Source organism: Melopsittacus undulatus, chromosome 5, assembly GCF_012275295.1.
Source record: "Melopsittacus undulatus isolate bMelUnd1 chromosome 5, bMelUnd1.mat.Z, whole genome shotgun sequence".
NCBI lineage: Eukaryota > Metazoa > Chordata > Aves > Psittaciformes > Psittaculidae > Melopsittacus > Melopsittacus undulatus.
The window spans coordinates 16938733-16961149 of record NC_047531.1 but is presented as its reverse complement, the minus strand read 5'-3'; the positions used below and the strand labels follow the sequence as shown (position 1 = coordinate 16961149).

The 22417-nt window shown below is 39.9% G+C and overlaps 1 protein-coding gene across 1 annotated transcript in view; it reads right to left on the bottom strand.

Annotated features, from left to right (window-relative positions):
* Positions 1 to 22417, bottom strand: part of CFTR (CF transmembrane conductance regulator) — an 87031-nt gene that overhangs the window by 6036 nt on the left and 58578 nt on the right. Inside the window, exons 19-23 of the mRNA XM_005146074.3 lie at positions 22003 to 22153; positions 20727 to 20954; positions 18383 to 18483; positions 10776 to 11018; positions 7127 to 7282 (exon numbers count right to left, since the gene is read on the bottom strand). Of these exons, the coding sequence (XP_005146131.2) occupies positions 7127 to 7282; positions 10776 to 11018; positions 18383 to 18483; positions 20727 to 20954; positions 22003 to 22153 (879 nt within the window). The remainder of the gene's footprint in view (positions 1 to 7126; positions 7283 to 10775; positions 11019 to 18382; positions 18484 to 20726; positions 20955 to 22002; positions 22154 to 22417) is intronic.

The window sequence follows — 22417 nt, the reverse complement described above, 5'->3', positions numbered from 1 at the left end:
GAGGATGCACATTTCCTGGCACTGAGATGCATCCTTCTCACGCTGAAGTTTACTACTCAGTTCTGCTTTTAGGCACTCAGATTTAAGCGAATATCCCTCAGAACACCTTTTGTAGCTCAAAAAGCCATGACTCAGACAAAACTAAATATTTGTTTAATCTCTTTTTACATGGGGTGGGTGTGTCAGGTTCTGGTGGAAATGAGGTTCTTCAAGGGACACTGGGGTTGCACAACATTTCTGATGAGATACAACCAAACTGTTGTGTTCTATGCTGCAAGATACACCTGCTGTTTGTAGCAGGGAGCACTTGCTCTCAAAGAATGTAAGTGCCTTGTTGAGAAATACAACCACTTGCATGCTCTTTCCTTGTACGTAGAGAACAAATACCAAAAGGAAATATTTGAGACAATTACTTTCTTCTCTTTTGTCCTCCTAAAGAAAATATGTATTTAAAGAGAACATGCTGAAATGTCAGCAATTCACAACCGCAGAATTTCTTGGAGTCTTGGTAGTCAAACACTACAGAAAGCAATAAAGGAGTAGCTGTACCAGAAGAATATTCTTACCAAATGCTTGTCCACAGTTTGGCCAGTCTACCACAATTTTCATCTGACCTAACCTGGGAACACTGCATTCTTTCACCAGATTTCAAAGTGAGTTATACACACATTTACATTAATCCTTTAGACAGGTTAATGAAAAGTATAAACGTGGCAGTGGCAAATAAATTACATTAATTCATTTGCTTAATAAAGACACATACGCCATTGCCAATATCTTATCTGGTGTAAGAGAGAAGGAAGTAACTGATTCAAGAGACCAGAATCAAGAGATGAGAAGAAAAGCAGCTGCACCGTGGTGCCCTGCGGTCAGTGGAGTGGATTTAAATGTGATGGTACCTTCGCTGCCCTGCCAGCAACACCTCAGTGGAGCTGCAGCAGAGGCAGCAGCGCACATAGCTAAAAGTCATCGAAGTAGTACTTTTGGCAGAGATCAGTGGACAAGAGTAGACCCTTTCCTTTGTGATCATTATTGTCAATAACAATGAACACTCCGGTGAAGTACAGCGAAGTCCTTTTCCCATGCCCCACACTGGTTAGGTGGTGTGAACAGGGCAACATATTTGCTGCAGAATTAGATTCTTCCAAGTACTGGGTGTGGTGGAATAATAATGCTGCGGAAACAGTGTCAGACGTGGGTTTCTTCACACTTGGAGCACCATACATCTAACTAATGGAATAGGTATTTTCATTTCTCAATGGTAAAGAATAGTTAACCGAACAAACCAGTTTTAAAGAAGATAGGGCTGAATAACATTCCTGCTGAAGTGCAGCAGGCAGAGAAATAAAGGCAACTACTTTCTTCAGAAACTGCTGTTATTCCTAATAACCATGCTTTCAAGAAGCAGGTCACTAAAAGCAAGCTATTCCCAAATGTACCTTTCTTTTTTTCCCCACAAGGTAAATATTTCATTGTCCTGAATTCTGGTACTTCTCTCTCCATTTCAACACCACCTTCTTCCCAGCTCATTAGAAACCATATAGGGTTCACTTGAGTAAATATCATGTGAGTCACATGGCCAGTTTAGAGTCCACTTAAAGATAATGGGGGGGGGGTACGGGGGGGGACAACACACCAAAATTCTTAAAAGCTTGAACTCTAAAGTGAAAAAAAAAAGCCAAACCCAAAAGTGAACGCCATGGGCTTCTGTGTTGTTTATAAATATGGCAGAAGTAGAAATAAGGAAAGCACTGGAAGGGGAACCAGATGGCTGGGGAGACTGGCAGCAAATCTGGAACCGTCTTCTTCTCGGTCACTTGTTCAGATTCACCCAGGATGTTAACAGGTATGATCATGCAACAAATAGTTTCTCAGACGTGACATCCACCAACAAGCAAAAGATTCGGGAATATAGATACGGTAATGCTTATGTTCTGACCACCCCAAATACTGTAAAACAGCCCCTCTGAAGGACATTAGACTCCTCAGCAGCTAGAGCTTCTGCATACTGGTTATGGCGTGGGATACACTGAGATTGTGGCAATAGGCTTCCTAAGTGATTTAAGTGTTAGGTGAAGAACCAAGACCCTGGAGCACCTAAGCAAAGTCATGTAGAAGAGTAAAGGATCAGTTGACAAGAAGCTGCCAATGGGAGGGATTATCCTGGTTGTGAGTAGCTGCTGTTGCAAAGGAAAGGCAATCCATGTGCAGGTCCTCTGTGAGACCCATGGACCCTTGTCCCTGTACACTCCAGGGCTGGAAAACAAATGTGACATCAGCTAGAACCAGACACCAGCTCCACACACAGAGAAGTTAGAGTAACAACTATATGACCTCCATTTAGCCTCCTCTGCTTCATAATATTGTGGCAAGAGGATCAACATGAAAGACAATCAAATTGATATGTGAATGCTTTAGTATTAAGAGCAAAGTTAAAAGCGTTTGTTTTCATAAGTGCCCCTCTGGGGACTTCACATTGACATTAAAGTGTTTCCAGACCAGAATAAGAACATGGGAGCAGTGAAGTCCTTCTGCAGGTTTTTTGAGACCAGCTCTGTAAGCTTCTCCCCTGAAGATGCTAAAACCTCTGCCTCTCATAGAGCTTACTGGTGAACCCAAGTGCTGTGCTACTGACAACACTGCATCTGCAATGCAGAAAACAACCTATTTATCTCCTGCTCAAAATGAGCATGTGGGGTTGTTAATGAATGTCCCCAGCTGTTCTGTGCATGGGTCTGGTGCAGCAGATGTTCCCTGGTATCTGGGCTCCCCTGCCCTGAAGGAGCCCAGTCTCTGTGGGACTCCTCTGGGAAGCAGCACTGCCCCATGCAGGAGTGGTCTGGCATGCTGCAGAACAGCCACCCCCCATGCAACCTATGAAGTGAACAGCCATGAAGGGTATGAGGATTGATGAAACAGTGCCAGAGACAGACAGGCAGAGAGATAGGCAGCTACAATGAAGAAAATGAGATAACTACTCACAGATTGGAACTACAAAGATAAAAGTTGTGAAATTCACTTTTCAATTAAAATAAAGGAGCAAAACTGATTTGATTATTTTTATTTGATAGCTGCAGTCCCACAAATTGTAGCAACTTCATTCTCCATGCTAATCTTGATGCTAATTCTATATGGAGTATCTACACATAAAACCAGCATGAGATCCACCAGGATGCGGTGGAATAACACTCAAGAAGACTTCAGAAGTAATTTCTTTCCTCTGAGCTAGCAGCACCTTATGGGTCTTAGGATTCTCCTCACTGATTTTAATGGAACATTTGCTGCAGGTCTCCTGTTGTCCATTTGAAGCCAAATTTCGAAAGGTATTTTCTTAATTTGACTCAATTAAATACTTCAGGATGCAATCTTCATGAGGCCCTGTACACTAAAGAGCTTCAGTGTTGAAACCAGATGCAGATGGACGTCCTCACCCTGGAAATGTGGTGGGGAAACTCTTGCAGAAGAAACATCAGAAAGGTCTGCCCAGAAATAAAGGATAATTCTACTTCAAACAGCCTGTTATTGCTGTGATAATCACTTTGCATGAGAATGACAAACATCCTGTGGGAGCTCTCGCAGGAGTCCTGTAGGACTGTGGTCCAGCTGTGCTGCAACAGTACAGATGTGTGAGGAGCAACAGGAAGGACCTTCCTTGTGGGGTGCTCCAGGAGGCATGTTTTATATGATTCACCCCTTCATGCCACTGTAATGCTGGATTTGAGATACTGAAAGACGGGAAGCTTGCCTTTGCTCTGGCTCAGCTGAGACCTGACCACACTGCAGGCTGACGCTGTGTGTGCTATGCAGGCATCAGTGAGGTTCTGGCAGAGGAAAAGGACTTCTTTTTTTTTTAAACAGGGAAATTTAGGGATAAAGAAAGAGAAGGAGAGGTTTGGAAAGTTTTCATGAGGAAGCACACCTCAAGTAGAGCTCCGTTCTCCTTTTGTTAGCAAAGCCTCTCCTGGAGACAGTGAATATCCAGGTGTTGATGTAGGTCAGCCTCCCAGGAAAGGAGAGGCAACTATTTTTTCTCCTCCATTCTGAAGCAGTAGGTTAAGGTCAAAGAACAAAAGGCTCCCTTTGTTCTGCTGGGGAAAGCAGGGTGGCATATGCAATTTCTCTTCCCTGCTGGGAGAGTGCTGGTGAAAACTTCATTTCATTCTGAATGTGGGAACTTTTGAGGTGTAATGTGCATTTTCTTGGCAAGGCTTTGGGACAGGAGCTGTGAGCTGAAGCATGCAAACACGCTGGCAACTCTCATGACCTTCCAGAGAATGGAGGGCCAGGATATTTTGGTGTTGATCCATTATCAGGGATTTCCAAACTGAACTAAATGTGTAATTTTAACAATGAACTAACAATGCACCTCATTACCAGAAGGGCGAGTTACACTGCTCATGCAATAAATATCTCTCACATTTTGCTGATGGCTGCAGAATGATATTTTCTGTACCACTAGTGACTCTTTAGTGAGTACTCAGCTATGAGAATTATTAATCATATTTTTTCACTGGGACAACAAGGCTTACTAAGCATTCAGTTTTCTCCTCATTCCATGTCTTCCCAAGGACAGCTGGACATAGAAAGCAGAAACGCTGCTGGGCAATCACAGTCCAAAGGAAGAAATGCCTGAGAGCAGAAGGATGACTATGGGAAAAATAGGGAAACCCCTTCCAACACAGGAAGTTATACTTGGCTGTATAGGAAAATTTCAGAATGGAGACATAGTTTATATTATGAAGGCATCCTTCATCTTATACATCCATCTTTTGGGGGTGTCTTGGCTTAAGCCCAGCCAGCAACCCAGAACCATGCAGCCACTCGCTCACTCCCCACCCCTTCCTCCCTCTGCTCCCAAAGGGATGGGGAGGAGAATCGAAAGAATGTAACTTCCACAGGCTGAGATAAGAACAGTCCAGTAACTAAGGTAGAACACAAACCACTACTGCTGCCACCAATAATAATCATGATAAGGGAAATAACAAGTGAAGAGAGTACAACCGCTCACCATCCGCTGACCGATACCCAGCCCAACCCGAGCAGTTATCTTGCCCTTCCGGGTAACTGCCACCAGTTTATATAGTGGGCATGACATGGTGTGGTATGGAATACCTCTTTGATCAGTTTGGGTCAGGTGTCCTGTCTCTGCTTCCTCCCACCTTCCCCTCCTCCCTGGCAGAGCATGAGACTCAGAAAGTCCTTGGTCAGAGTAAACATTACTGAGCAGCAACTAAAAATATCGGTGTTATCAGCACAGATCCCAGGTTGAAAATCAAAACCACAGCACTGCACCAGCTACTAAGAAGGAGAAAAATTACTGCTACTGCTGAACCCAGGACAGAAGAACAGCTGCATAACATACCTGTCCTCCAAACTCAGTAGATGTAACTGCACTTGCAGTTCACTGCACAGCTGCCTCAATCTGAAGGGGTAACTTTTTTTAATACTTGCAAATAACAATCATGCTGCAGAACTGAACCAGCAATAATAAAGAAAAAGAAATTTAAAGGATAGATAGATAGATAGATAGATAGATAGATAGATAGATGTGAAAATGTTTAAAAGAAGACAGAAAGAGTTACGACAGGTCAACTATCAAAGGGCAGCTTGCCAAGCAAGCCTCAGCAAAGCAGGCAGCATATGACCAACCAGGTCAGTAGAGTCCAGACAAGAAACTAATCCAACCAGTGCACTTACCACTGCTCCCTTGGTTCTCTTTGATTGAGTCTGTAACCTGGCAGTGAAGAAAGGATCTGTTCTGGCAAGGTCAAAGTACTGAAAATTTGCTGCCTTTAAGGGAATTTCAGAACATCTTTGTTGAAATGCAAAGAAAGGAAAGAGCTGTGTCTTCTTTGCATGCCCTACACTAAATAAATGCCACTCCGGCTGCTGTGGGAAAACAGTCTTGAAAGGGAGGCTATTACAACTCAAAGCTGATCATGAAGTAGAAAGAATAACTTTAGTTCCTCTTGTGTTTGCAAACATTGTGTTTCCAGCGTGAGCGTTTCAGCTTCTTTTAACAGATACCGAAGCCAAAACAGTGCCATAAGGAACACCTCAGTTAGAGTTTAATCCCACCTCCATGACCCTGAAATAGATCAGAAGTGACTTTACTACAATTAGGCTGGTTTGTTGCATTATGGTAGAAAGCAGATTTTAACCTGCGTACCCAAGGAAGGGTGAAAGTGATGACACACCTCTGCTCTGCTATGATGGCTGTAGAAAAGAAAACCACTATTTTGAAAATGCAAACCTGACAGCACATTTTTTAGTTCAATCAGCTGACTGTCCAAGAGTCTTTCCAATTTTAAAGCATCTCAAGCTCTCAGTGCACACAGCTTTGCACCACACTGCAGCTTACCAGCTTGCTCAGACAGTAACTGCCTTTTAAGACAGTAGACTGGGAAGTCCTAGGTTTAGTTCTTTGCTCCTCCTTAGACTATTTCTCTTGTTCCAGTTATTTGAAAAAACTAGGGTGCCTAAACCCATGTGATGAGCTGTTTTCTCTTTCATCTCTGAAATGCCATTACTTCACCAGCACTGCTGCATGCATAAATAACATGAAGTGCTCCTTTATGCATACATTATGACATGGTCATGAGAGGTGACAGCTAAAAAAAATGATGAGTCCATGCTGGGAATCAGCTAGTCGTCTAGTAGAATATGAGAAAAGCAATAATTCTGGTACTAACCTGTCATGGAAAACAGGCAATGTATAGCATTCACATGTTAAACACAATATGTGATGTAGTGCTTTAGAAACCAATAGCTGAGAACACCACTGACTGTATTTTTTATTTCAGGTGGCACTCTCTTACTTTGAATCAACATTCAAACTGTTTCAGAGGTGCAGAGAAAAGCATTATGAACAGAGAAAAGGTTATGAACATTTCTGTTAGAGTGTGCTGTACCTTCTGATTTCTAGAATTCTTGTGTGAGTAGCACAAAAACCCTCAGAAAGTAGTTTGTTGTGCATCATTGCATCCATTCGTCCATCCATCTCCCCTTTTAACAAAATCTTTGTGTCTTGTTTCTGTTCCTTAGCACAAAACAATTAACTACCAGCTTAAAGCATATGTAGAACCAAAGAAAATGAAAACACACAAATTTACAGTAATCTCATTACCTGAGGAATCACTCCAAATGCCTTTCTCCATTGCTGCACGCTGACTGTGTTCCAGGAGACTCCATCAATCTGGATATCCCCTTCTGTATTCAGCAGTCTTAAAAATGCAAAAAGTAAAGTGCTTTTTCCTGAACCAGTTCTTCCTAAAAGGCCCACCTGCAATGCAAACCATAAAAGCAAACATTCAGTACTGCTCACATATTAACCACAGACAAAGGCAGAAACACTTAGAGATCTCAGCAGTGGAGAAAAATCAAATGATTCTCAATGGGATAGTAAATGTCACTCATTTGAGAATGATAAAAGCCTACAGCAAGAGCTGAACAAAACACTAGGTCAGACTCTATTTTATTATAATTAACTAAGATGAAGAAATCTGTTAGCTGAAGAAATTTGCTTTTATATTACCTTGTACTGATTAGTTCAGCTGTTTCTGCCTTTCCCTTTCTTTTGCTATGAAGCCCTCTTAAACAAAACCCCAACCAGCAGACAAAAAACAAGTAGGAAGAACACCTGAATCACACTACTAAGCTACTTCATTTCCATATAAATTGAAATCAGAGCACCTAATTATGATCAGATCATGACTGTAGTGGCGTAGCTTTGGTCTGAGGCAGTGGTCACAGCACACACCATGCTGCTGTCCTGCCCCAAGCAACAATGCAAGTCCTCAACCTGCTCAGCTAGTGCTGCCTTTACCTACCTCTTAGGGTGCAAAGAAAAATAATACACAGGGTTTTCCTGAAATGTTCTCTTTCCCTTATGGGATTCCACTGACCAATTGCTGGAATGAGCAGTATCTACAGAAGCCACAACCAAATGCCAAGATACTGTGTTTTTCAACAGCTGGGATTTACACAGCATGAGCTGCTTTTGTAGGGTGACAATATATATGATGGAGGTGATGCAAGGGATTCTTCCTGCTGCCTGGCATCCTTTCCATAACAGTGCCTCAGGCCTCTGAACAATATGAGCAGTCTGCACTGTGTTGCACTGGAAATCTATTGATTCCAATCTACGTAAAAGGCATGAGGGAAGACTCAGGGAACTAAAGACCTGTTAATTTAACCTCAGTTCCTGGAAAAATTATGGAGGTGCTACTGCTTAATATTGAAAGGTATTTAAAGAATGATGGACTCATCATGCAGAGTCAACATGGGTTCACAAAGTCATGTTTAATTAATTTGATAACCTTCTATGATAAGGTGGATTAAGAGAAGGAAGCAGATGTAGTTTTCTGCATTTTAGTAAGGCTCTTGTTACTGTATCTCACAGCATCCTTCTGGGCAAGGTCTCCAGCTGTGGGATGAGCAGGTTCACAGGGCACTTAGTGAAGTACTAGCTGAAGAGAAGAGCTCAAAGTGGTGTAGTGAAAGGGCTACATCTGGCTGGCAACCAGTCACCAGTTCGGCTCTTCAGGGTTCAATTCTAGGGCCAGTTCTGTTGAATATACTCATCAACGACACAGGAGTTGAACGCACCAGCGGCAAATTTGCTCATGACAGCAAACTGGGAGGTGCTGTTAACTCTCTTGAGGGCCAAGAGACCTTGCAAAGGGTTCTAGAGGGATTAGATCATTGGACAATGATTAATGGGATAAAGGTTAACAAGTTGAAATGCCAAGTTCTGCACCTGGCATAGGGTAATGCTGGGCACAAGTATAGACTGGAGTGGCTGGGGAGCAGCCCTGCAGAAAGGGATCCAGGGGTGCTGGTTGGCAGCAGGCTCAGTAGCAGTCAGCAGCACTGTGCCCTGACAGCCAAAAGGCAAACTGCTTCCTGGGGTCTGTCAAACACAGCATGACCAGCATGACCAGCCAGTTGAAAATGGTGATTATCCTGCTGTATTGAGAATTGGCACAGCCTCGCCTTGAACTGTGTACAGTTCTGGGCCCCACAGTTTAAGAAGGATGTGAAGGTCCTAGAATGTGTCCAGAGGACAGCAGTGAAGCTGGTGAAAGGGCTGGAAGGAATGTTCTATGAGGAGAGGCTGAGGACTTTGGTTTGGAGAAAAGGAACCTAAGGGACAACCTCATTGCTCTATACAGATTCCTGAGGAGGGGAAGTGGAGAGGAAAGTGCTGAGCTCTTCTTGCTGGTATCCAGTAATAGGACATGTGTGAACAGTTCAACACTGCACCAGGGGAGGTTTAGACTGGACATTAGGAAATATTTCTTTATCAAGAGGGTAGTCCTGCCCTGTCTTGTCCTACCCTATCCTGTCCTATCAATCACATTCCATTCTATTCTGTTCTACTCTATTTCATTCATGTGCTGTGCTATTCTACCCCCTCAGCAGTTCTCTGCTCTCCCCTTCCCTGCTTATTTTACTTTTATTGTCTCTGCTTCCCTGTGGGACAGAGACAAATCCTCTCCAGTTTAAGAAGCATGCTCCAGTTCTGGAAATACTTCCTCTGAGGCCAGGATTCATCACCAAAATTGTACTGAGTTTCTGAATCATAGCCATTGAAAAAAAGATCTCTGTTTTAATTGCTTTGCCCACTCTCTGTACAGTACAAAAGCATCTTTCATTTTCCATTCTCCAAGGGATTTTCCAGGAAGTAAATCCACCAGACGGCAGTGGCACCTGCACCTCCACGCTCCAGGAATCACAGGTGCTTCTCTTCCAAAGGCAGAACAGTTTTGGGATAGCGACAGAGCTCAAACTTCCGGTTTCAAAATTGTAGTGCCTCCAACTTTGTAGATGAAACATTCAGTTCATGTAAACCAAGACAGATCTACCCAGCCTAGCAGAGACCAGTGCTATCCAAACTAGGAGCAGGGCTTCCTTCTGGTGAAGCCAGGTTGCTGTCACTGAACCTTTTTTTCTCATCTATGCGGGAGAGTTATGATCTACTCTTTATCTGTATGGTTGCTACTCAGGAAGTCACGTGAGCCTTTCTTCCCACCCCACCGAGGGTGGTCCTTCTGCATGAACTTACAGCAGAGCGTTAAACCTCTGCCTAACTGCTGTACTGAAACTAACGCTCTTTCTTGAATGCAACCCCAAACATGCAGGAAGATTAATTAGAGGTCTGTCAATGCTCTGAAGAATAGAGCTGGTTATGGTTTGCTATATAATAATTTGGGGTGGTGCAGAGCCCTCATCAACAGGCGAGACGGCACCTCCACCCTCTGGCCGCCGGAGCCAGAAGTGCATTACCCTTGGCACAGGAGCCAGTATTCTTTCATGCCCTGCTCCACCAGGGTCAGCCTGCCCCCGGCACATGCTCTCACCAGCAAGCTTCCCTCTCCCAGGAGGAGGAGGAAGAGTTTAAGCACAGGAATACAGCCTGGGGAACTGCTGCATACATATTTTATCGGTATATGCTGCTCCTCATGGCCAGCGACCATCCCACTGTGTGCCACTGAGGTGTAAATAGCCTCAAGATTTCTAGGATAACTGAGGCAGATTTTCCTTGCCCTTTTTTGTTTGTAGCCAATAATCCTACAGACAAGCTCTTTTTAAGAGGAGACACAAGACATTTCTGTTCTTCGAGTGCTTTAGATGATTACTTTGTTTTGTGACAATTTAATTTACAAAACTTTACTGAACTGAACCTACTCTTTAGTCAATGAATAGGTTTATAATGACATTTCTACAGTTAAGCTAAATAGAAGTCAGATCAAACACACAAAGAAGTGTCTCACCCTCTGCCCTGAACTTATTGAAAAAGAAATGTTTTCTAACACAGCAGCTCCTCCTTCACCGTATTTGGCTGTAAGGTCCTTCACAGTCATTTGGCCCCCAGATGGCCAGTTCTTCCCTTCCTTCACATGCCTGTTTTCAATTACAAGGGCTCCTGAAAGCTGGTTATTCTTCTGTGGCTTCATGTTTTTCATCTCTTCTGTTGGCATGTCAATGAATATAAATATTCGTCCGACAGACCGCATCTATGAATCAAAACAGAGTATTCTAATTTTAATTAATACTTAGGTGTCAAAACAAATGCAATCAAGTTATTCCTAATGCCTAGCCAGAACAGCGAGTCTTTTTTCTGTGTAAGTTATGCCATGACATAATTTTAAAAGACAGGATACTTCCTGTATAGAGCTCGAGATTCTCTAGCTTTTTTACTACTGGCAGTAGCCCAAAATGTGATTCCATTTGCTTCCTTTATAAATGGACACAGTAGGTCTTTCCAGCCCTAAAAATGTATTTTGAAAATTGCTGATGACCTGTATTTATAAAAACAAAGTATGATCATGAAAGCAATCTTGGAGTCTTCAACTCCTTCTATCTGAAAGGGTTGCCCAACCAAAAAGCTGAAGTGCCTTGAATAATGATTGATGTCCAAAGATCAGCAGATTATGTGGAAACAGAAAGATGTAAAGCCGTAGCATCAAATAAAGAGGAACACTCATCGGACTTTAATGTCTGAGCTTCTATGAGAAATTATATATAGCTCTTAGCAACTAATTAGTAGTAAGTTCCATGACCACTAATTTTATATCTGTTATTATATGTATTCAGTAAAATAATCAAATCCTGTAGTTCATGAACTTCAGACAGAAGCTGTTTGTAGCAGTCTCGCTGAATTTTCAAAGGAGCATGGGGCTTGAAGTGTTCCCCTTGACTGTCTTTTTAATGGGTCAAGGGTCATTTAAGAAGTAGTTCATTTACCTCCTTCACTAGAATTTCACTGCTCAAGTAGTCAGAAAATGTATTTTTGAGTCTATGGACCAGTTTATTCTTGTGAGTTTATTAATTTCAAATTGTAAATAGTTCTTTTTCCCAGCTGCTTTCCTCAATTTATAGAAAGCTACCTTAGGCCAGTCACTTTTCGTTCTCCAGGACTAGAGAAAAGTCCAGGTTTAAGCTTCTTTCTTAACATATGTTCTCCTTCTCTGGACATCCCAGTTCAAATTACTCTTTCTTGTCTGACCAGAATGTACACAGCATTTTGGATGACATTTCACAAAGACATTGTACAAAGGCACTGATACTTGCCTATGTATATTAGGAATATCTTGATTAACACCCCCTAAAACCATATTCTTTTCTTCACAGTTACATCTTTGAGCCACCTTCTGGCCGAGCAGTGGTCAGCCAACCTTTCCTCCATCTTAGCCATTTCTAAGAAGACCCTGACTTACCTTAGAGGTTTTTCTTAGTAGTCCTTAAATTCAAGTCTTCGAACTTCAGTTACTGAAATCTATTTTGTATCTGCCATTTGAGGTCACTTAATAACTTTCAATTCCCAGCATCCTTCATGCTAACACTGCCTTTCAGCTTTGTTCCTTTGGTCTTTTTTGAGACCATCAAAAAAAGATTAAAATGAGCTCAGTCACAGATCTAATCTTTGTTGAGTAGCCTCCCTACAGCTTAGTGCTTACAGCTTAATGCCATTTCCTTTCTGTCCAACTCATTAACTAGTTTACAGTTCTTGTAATAATCCTGATCTCCTTCATTAACATAATTTCTGAAACAGAGCCACAGCCAGTGCTTTCCCGAAGACAAACGAGATCTACTGCACTGCTTTTGTCTGGAAAATATACCATCAAATACAGTTATCAGGTTAGTCTGATGCAACTTTAATGTCAGCAAACCTCAGTGAATTCACTCTGTAAACACTGCATCTTTAATTACATTTTTCAGAATTGTTTCTAAAGACTCCTGCCATCAAAATAACAAACTGATGGGGGCACCAATAACTTTGATTTCTCCTTCTTAACCAAAAGTGACAGCTGTTATTCTATCACATGCCACAACCACTGCCATCTTGGTGGGCTCATTTGATGTGGCCATTATCAGTTCTCCACCTTCTCGACCAGTTCTTCTTCAAATGTCAAGTCTCTCCTTTCTATCTGCTTCTTGATCTCTAGCAACAGTTTGTTTGGGTTAATTAATCCATTCGGTAGAGGCTGTAATTTCTGATACACTTTTATAGATTGTTCATGCTCATAGTCCTAAAGTCCCCAAAAATTCCTATTGTTTTTCTCCTGTATTCAGGAAACAAATTTCAGCTCATTACTTGAAAATGTGACTTGACTTTACATTCAAGTTCCAACTAACTTAACTAGGCTCCTCATTTCGTCAAAATTTGTCCTTGTAAACAAGAGTAAATTATAAGATAGTCTCCATGCTTATTGGTCAGACATTACTTAGCAAACTAAATTAATAAATAGATAGATACTTGCTTAGCTACTGCATCCAGGAATATGTAGCCCTTATTACTAGCATTTATTCTTTAATCTGTATTCCCAGCAGTATCTCTCTTTAGTGGCATTATGGAAAAGCCTTTGTACATCTTTGACCTTGTTTAATTGCTTATATATTCCTTCTGCAAAGTGATTCTACTTGATCTGTTACCATTCCCTCCTGTTCTTCGATCCAGACTGAAATATTGTTAGGTGGATTTTCCATGTGGTAGCGAACTTATACACAATACAAGGAAATACTAGGATCATAGCTTACATTAGCATCTTGAAACACTATTGTGACAGAAATTAGGAAAAACATGCATATGAGCATATTGATTGCAATTTCCATCTCAACCACTGTGCAAGATAGAAAGGCATGTTCATAATCATGCTGATATATGAATGTGATACATACAGGAAGATCTTGGACAAAACTGACAATTTGCTTCCTGTCTGTCTCTAGTAAATATAATACATGCATGGATGAGCACCAGGCATTTGTTTAGTCAGTGTTTGATGGTACATTTGTTTCAGAAATCTTATCTATACAGAAAAAATCAGAAATGAATGTCTTTCTTGGCTTTGTAAAGACCTGTGAACTTTTGTACAGGCAGGGATTCCCTCCGATTGCTCAAGAGATCCTATAATTACACAGTAGCTAAAATCTATCAGTAGATCAGTAGCTGTGAAATCAGCTGGACAAAGAGCCTTCTCTGACAGCAGAAAATTTCACCTCTATGCCCCAGCTCTCCTGACTAATTTATCAGTCACATCACATATGCAAATATTTTATACAGCTTAATACTTTAAATAAATTCTAAAGGATGCTTTCCTGGTTCTGTAATTTGAATGATGATTTTAGATCTGGGCAGAATGCAGCATAAATGTCACTCACATTTTACAAAAATATCCATTCTTCCTTTCATAGATAGAAATCTTCTGTCATTCATAATGACAGGTATAGTGTAGCTGACAGCAAGTTTCTTATCCATTACTCCCATCAACCATGTGCCTGCTATATTCACATTCACTAGTTAATGGTTTAGAATAAAGGAGTATATTTACTACTTCCAGCTAAAAATGTCTAAAGCATAATGCACTATTTTTAGCCTTGCCTAACTGTATTTTGCTGAGATTTTAATAACACTGCACATTCTTTAATATACTTTCACATTAATAGCACTTAAATTCCTCTTAATGTTGAAGAAGAATTCATAATATAATTATAATTTCCTGAAAGTGAAAGAATTCTTTTGCAAGTAATCTAATACAATTAATTTCATCAGGTCCTATGTTCTTTTCTGCGAAAAGAGAGCAGTTACCCTCTCCAGACCAGACATGCATACTACTTAATGATCATGTTGCAAGACACCACCTCCTCAAAACCATGCTGGCTTGGAAAGTGCAGTGTGCAACTGAGAGGTTCTATGAGAGGTTGGCCCTATTGGTTCATGCTGTAAAAATACCGAGTGCCTTAAGTCACTGCAAAAACAGGGTCAATGCAGAGACCATAAGGTTTTACTGAGGTTTCACGTCTTCTGCTGTTACATTTTGGATGCACTTAGAGGGTATATACTCCTGTTCCATACTGCAAAAATGAAATAATTAGTTAATTTAAAACTTGTACTGATTTTTTTGTTCTTTCTCACACTGCTTTGCAGGCAGAAAAGGAAATGTTCCAACAGATCTTTCATGACTCTGTTTCCTTCCAGATGACCAATACCTCACTTTGAGAACTGCCATTCTGATGCAGATTTTACAGTCAAGTATTTAGTCTACTTAAACTCTGTAAATTAACAGTAGCCTCAGGTTTCACGCTGACAGTAGTAAAAACATGTAGCCTCAGGTTTCATGCTGACAGTAGTAAAAAGCACCATAATTTTTTCTAAGTCCTAATTTTCCTTTGGTCCTCTCCTCTACTTTAATTCTTCAGCATTCCTGATATGCAGGGTTGGACACTGTGGGGTTTAGCAAGTGTGGTTTCAATATCTTTTTGGGGTATTCTTTTTATATCTCCTTACATAAGTAATCTTGGCAACAATAAAAGCATGGCATTTTCTCTGTCCCTGATAAAATGAATTGTCCTTCCCAGTTATAGCACTGCTACTACAGAATACACATCAGTGAACAAGAAGGTTATAAAGCATTAAAACAGCCCACTGGGAAAAGCCAATTCTTATCTGTGAAAGCAGCACTTACTGGAAAACTTCTTTTCTATTTCCCTATGAAGGAAAAGGATTAAAAATACTACAAGGCTGCCTGGAGGGATAAGAAAAAGACTGAAAACCAGCTAAAGGGATATTAGCAGAAACGATCAAAGTGAAAAGATAAAACCAGCCTAACTGGTAGCTTGAAATGAAACAATGGAGAGCTGTCAGAGTGACCACATATGTTAAGGAAAAAAAAAACAGAGTAGATAAAGTATCAGAAGTATCAGGGCTGGGGATGTAGAGAATGAAATGCCAAAACCATTATGGGGTATTAAAAGACAATGGGGATTTTTCAGTTAAAGCTAAACAGTTCAACAGAAATTGCTTCAAAGAGGATATCTGTGTATGTAAAAAAATCCAAAATAGAAACTTGGAATTCTTCAATATTTATGTCAGTGTCACGGAAAGCTCAGGATTGTCTGGAATAAAGTCAAATTTGCCAGTTACCCATCTGTTTGGCCAGTATTTCTTCTGGTACTTTTTTCCTTCTTCACATGATCCTGCTCTTCTGTTCTCCTGCCTTCCTGTCCTTTTGCTTGTATTTATTTTACTGATGTCCCATCCCTTGCATATGTTGTAAAACAACTCAATACAAGCTTAATGTTATTCACTAATTAAAGCAGCTATGCCTTTGGACATGGGTTTCAAACAATTGCAGAAAACTCCAGCTTATCTGACAACCAAAAACTGCTACCTACAAATGTTCTATACATTCAGATGTGCTTCTGTACAGGCTTTTAAACATGGATGTCACAGCTGCTCAAGGAAGAGCAAGAATGATGCTATCTAGAGCTATGCGTGCGTATCTGTAACCAGAGACATATGGAGATGTGTCACTTCTAGTCAATCTGGTCCTGTGGGGAGCTTCAAAGTACCCCTTGAGAGAAAAATAGAGTATAACCAAAGAGACTACTAAGGAGCACATGCAAGCCTTTGCAGGACATCTGTCACCAAATAAATGTAAAAGACTTTAAAGAGGGAAGTGCTGAATGTAGAGAATACAGAATGGGAAATAATACATCTGCATCACCCAGTGAAACAGTTTTAGTATCTTGAAACCATTAAGTTATTCTTATCTGCTTGCATACAGGAGCAGCTTTTCAATGCCAGCAGTATCTGTTTGTCGTCTGGGACACCTAAACATCCATGGGATAGGGGTGGGCAGCTATCTACTGCCGAAAGAAGTCCAGAGGATCCACCAATAAGCTGGTGCACCTTAGAAGGCTATCATTAATAGAATATGACCGGTGCTCCAGTACAGTAGTTTGTCTTAATATAGAGAAAAGTACTCACAAACATCTAAAGCAACTTGAGATTTTCTTTTCAGGGGAGAGGAAGTTACTTCTTTATTGCTAATAATAGATGACATTTTAACATTCCTGTATTTTGAAAACGGGTAAGTTCTTTATTGAAACACTGATGTGTCCAGCACCCTCTGAATCCTACAATAAGATGTTCTATTACTCTTGTAAAACACCTTCAGTTTGCATTAAGCCATATAATTCTTATGCAGGCTGTTAAATTGACCACATTATGCCTTACTGGGTTAAAATGGAGTTTACAAACGACAGCAGATTAAATGTTTCTGTCTCTGTTGTGCCTTACCAGTGGCACATTTTACTTCATTATCAGTCACACAACTGCTGTTTGGTGTGTCTTGCAGTTATGGCAAAGAAGGCCTTATACAAAGTGCTTGGCCTTCAAGACGGGCTGTTCTAAAAAGCAAAGAAAGAGTCAGCATTAAACAACTCGGGGATAGAGAAAAAATGTGTCCCTGAATGGCAGTCAGCTTTCTGGACTATCACCAGTCACATGTGTAAACAAGAGATTAGCTGTTGTAAGTGGTTAATTTCTAGGTTTGGGGCTCTTAAGGACTTCCTTCAGGATAAGGCTGGTTAAATCACATTTTAAAAGAAAAAAATACATTGAACTGGCAAATATTCCTGAACTGTCATTTTTTGCCCCAATTACATTATTTTTTTAGCAACAACCCTTTTAAGCTAATCAGGACTGCAGGACTGTCTCCAAGATCTGCTCTAAGAGCTGTTTGTTTTTCAACCCTGACATGCTTGTCTCAAAAAGCTAATTTAGGGTTCAGAGAGGTTATGACTGGATGTGGGAGGTTTTAATTTCTCAGAATTCTCTTTTTATTTATAAAGCTACTGTATTTTTTTACAACAAGAATTCTGTCTGAAATAGATCCTAAAATGCCTGAAGCGTAAAGAGAAAAGTAGCTATTACATTTAAAAATAACATCTAAACCTTTCACACATTCAAGCTAAGGTATGACAAAAACTGCAAGAACATATTCTTTTCTGAGTATTCTGCCTGCTTCTCATATCTCCACAGACAGGTGATGATGAGTTAACCTTGTGAAATACTCTGTTTTAAAGCCAATCCTAACTAACGGACTAGCTACACAAATTCAAGGGGTAAACATGGACCACTCCAAAGCCTTATGTCAAAGAAAAAAACCCTTAGGGAAGTCTACAACAGATTTTTAAATCACTGCCGATTTTGCATGGAGGGAGCTCAAAAACATGCATCGTGATCTGCTGTGCAAAGCCCTTAAGTAGACTGAGTAATGTATATTTTATACCTTGGTAAGGTATATAATCATAACAAAACAATTCCAACCCTTTCTGAAGTTTTCACATCTGCAGTCTGAATCCTCAAATTCGATTATTTGCTGCTGCCTATCCTAGTCCAGGGAAATTATTGATCTTAGAAAAACACAGTTTGTGCTGTGCCAAAGCCAGTAGGCTGCTATGAAAGGTATGAGGGGAATTTTTCTGACACATCTGCCTGTTATCCAGCTCAGAAAACAACTCACTGAACACCCATAATCAACAAAATAAGGCAATGTCTCAACAGAAAGCACAGTACAGTGCATTTTATGCTTACCAAACTATCCACATCTATGCTTGAGTTTACTGCCCACTGCAAGGTTCCCATGATGTTCATAGCTAAAGTAAGAATAATGCCAACTCTACCTGGACCATCACCTGTGGAGAGAAAAACACACTCAATTTGTATGCAAATAAATCAGAAAATTAGCATGCATATTTTAAAATACATATTCACATTCTCTCCTCTTTTATTTCACGGGGAAAACACAGATTTGCTACTTGTACAGAGGACTGAGAGCTTAATCATCAGCTAAACACCTGGCTTTGCTGTTGAATTCACTGGAGACCCTGTTCTTACTTTGGCAGAACAAAAAGTTAAATATTGGTACTTCAGCTGTAAAGAGAATCAGGCCTCTGCAAATCTTGGTTTCCATGTCCTTTTTACAAAGCATATAATCTATAAAATTACTTTTATCTAACTAAAAAATCACAGCTGACAACTTCAAAATACAAGATAGTTGTGCTGGTATACATTTTCATTTCTCAAATAGAGGACATGTTCTATTTAATGTTCCACAAAGATGCAGATACAAATTCTTTTACTTTCATTGTCTGTTGTAAAAAGCAAGGGGTTTTCCAGGGATTTTCCTTTATGAGTTCATACAGTATAATATAATCATTTTAGTTACCCCACTTGGTTTTAATCTCATTATGTGTTAAATGAAACTTGGAATTTAAGCCAAATGCCTTTGTATGATTTCTCCATCTCTTCTATGGCTTTCTTTGACAAACATCCTCCTGTTTTGCTTACACACATCTTATTATCAGAGCAATTATAGAAGTAAAAAAGAAAAGCAAAATATTCCTCCTGAAAGCTGGCAGATTAAGAAGAGGAATTTAGTATTGCTCCAAGGACCTTTTATACAGGGGTGGCAAGATGACAAATTTTCAAGTTTTTAGAAGTGCTTCGAACCCCTTTTCTCAAATATCCAGAAAAACAGTAACACAAGAAACAGTTTTACTAAAAATATATCCAAACTACTGAGCACGTGAAATACAAAAACGAGAAGGGCAGCCAGGGAAATGTTCCCCTATGAATTTTAGGGGAACTAAAAGTCTCCTTTGTGACAAAAGTGCTGTAGGTGCGTATTTTATTACAGAAGCATTTTTGTGGTTGGATTTATTTTTTTTTTTCCATAAGAATCAGGAGAGTTCCTTACAGAAAACCAGAGGATATAATTTCATACAATACTGGATAAAATGTAAACACAGTATTTTTCAACACAGTATGAGGCCATACTTTTCAACACAGTATGAGGCCAGGTTGGACAGAGCCTTAAGTGACATGATTTAGTGTGAAGTGTCCCTGCCCATGGCAGGGGGGTTGGAACTAGATGATCTTAAGGTCCTTTACAACCCTAACTATTCTATGATTCCATGAGTCTATGATCAAATGAAATCTGGATATTGTTAGAACCAGAAACGTTCTCAACAAAATCAGCAAATTCTTGTTCATCAGTGGCCGTAATACTGCAACTGCATCCAGATCGTACACACAAAATTCAGTGTAAAACTTGGGGGAGAGAGAATAATGCCTGAGAATCAAAACTACAAAAAAATACTTAACAAAAGCACAGTCAATTAAAAACTGTATTTGAAGTAATATGTAGCTAAACCTGCTGAAGTTTTCCACAGAATTGACTTATTCCAACATCTGGGGGACATTATTCCCCTATTCTCTGCTTGTCAGAAACTGGCTACACCAGGCCAGCCATGGGCAGCATTTTGAATACAATTATGATAGTAAGGCATGCAGTGACTCTCATTCATGTGTTGGGTTTACTAGGAGTGGTGAGCCATTTTTAAGGGATTTTGACTGGAATTTGCAGAACTTCACATCAGAAAATGCACCAGTGGGAGGGAAACTAGTGAACTGCATGACTATTTCTACTATTGATTTGACCTTAACAGATCATTAAAACTTTGCATTTCTTAGCCATTTGCAAATGAAAGGAACATTAACATCTATTTATTTAAAAAGTCAGAGCTATACAGATGATAATCAACACCCAAGCTTTTCAGTACACTAACAGGGTTAGATTAATGTGGTTTCAAACACATTAAATTGTTTATAGCAATTATTGTCACTAAAAGTTCTGTCCCTTCAGATATTGTTTTCAGACTAATCTCTTTAATGAGTCCTCTACAACATCAGATTGCAGATAATAATGTGTAATTTCTATTTTAATTAAATCATGTTTATTATTATGACATACTAAAATCAGTGACTCCAATCTATGCTAAACATGTTTGCAATAGTACATTTCCCTTGGAAGCTTCTAAAGCTGAGCTGTTAAATAGAAGACTTCCATTTCAGTACTGCAGCAAAATTACTGTACCTGTAGTTACGATAGAGATGAATGCCACAGCAACAAAAAAGACAACAAATATAATTTCTATCCTCATCTGGAACCAGCGCAGTATTGACAGGTAGAGGAACCAGTTTGCTGTGTGTAGATTCAGGGCTTTGTGAAATAAGGTCTCAAAATACGGCTGCCGCCCAAAAGCTCTCAGTGTCCACAGACCTTTTAAACTTGTGACAAGATGGGTGAATATTGGACTCCGAGCTGTAAAGTGTTTAAATGAGAAACATCACAAACACTCATAAGCAAATACCTTTGAAATAACATAAATACACAGATTTATGCTTTAACTCACAGCGGTATAATTGTTGTCAGTGTTTAATTTATATATGTTATTGGAGTACGTGACCAAAGTAACCCCAGACCAGGATATAAACCAACAGACTTTGCATGAATGAGTTGAAATTCCATATAGTATAGTGCTAAGAACAGGTCACATTAATTCTTCATAGTTAGCATACTACTTGGGGAAGCTCCTGCAGAGAAAGGTGGCTCTTCCCCAGCCAAAATGAATTTCTGTAATTCTGGTAACTCCACCAAGTAAAGTTTTTTTTAGCATAGAGTAATGCTCTGGATTCAACTGTACTGACATAGTAATTTTGAAAGTGGTGAGCCAGTGCTGGATCCCTGTGAACATCAAAGAAATTTCAATTTAGATTTGAGGAACTTCAGAATTACACTGCAGTAAAGATGGTCATCAGTGTTTAAGACTCAGGACTCATTTGCTGAGGATCTGCTAGTTGTAAAGCCAGACCACAGTGCCTGATCTGCAAACTCACCCTTCAGAATGAGGTTTTCCATTTTATTTGAATCATGTTAGTCTCTTCATGGGAGGAGAGGAAGGAAATTTAGTCAAATAACTTATTTTAAAATAAGAATTCTTTGGAATAAGAATATATCAATTTCAATTATTTCTTAAAAAGAAAAAAACTCATAGGGCACATACCAAGACTGACCACAATTTTTCAAGTTACATTTACTCTCAAGAAAACTGTATGTCAAGACTTTATTTGTTTTCAGCTGCAGTGGTGATAAAGCCCAGCTTTAAAAAGATCTTCTCCATCACTCTTTGGCAGCAGAGCACTCAGTATTGGCTGGATCAGTAACAGCACTGGCTTTAAGGAGATAAGTGGTCTGCTCCCAGAGACAATAGCATTTTGCAAGAGAAAAGGCAAAGAAGAGGTGAAAGGGTGAATCACTTCTCAATTGATTTGCTGTGGATTTAGAATTCTACCAATTTTGCTGCTCCTACCTTCAGATTCCAGTTGTTTCAGCTGCTGAGAAGTGTGGAGGAAGTATGCCCTTAACACAATAAAGGCTGCTATCACAGGCACTGATGCCAGGAAGATGTAGGGTTGTAATATTGAGACTACTGTTATAGCGCCAATCACAATCAGTATTAACTGTAGAATGAAAGAAAAATACTATTGATATAGTAAACTTGTCATTTTATAGACTAGAGATTGGTGATGAATCTCCTTCCCACGGCAACTATGTATTGCTTCAACAAACATAAAGTGCTAACCTAAGTAGGATTTGCAGCTGAGAACAAACCTCCATGAAAAGATCATGAATAACTCAGACCAGATCCATAACCTCTTGGAATATCTGCCATCTTTTTTAATAGATGGAAGAAGTGTTTTCTATTGTACAACCAGAATTGCAGG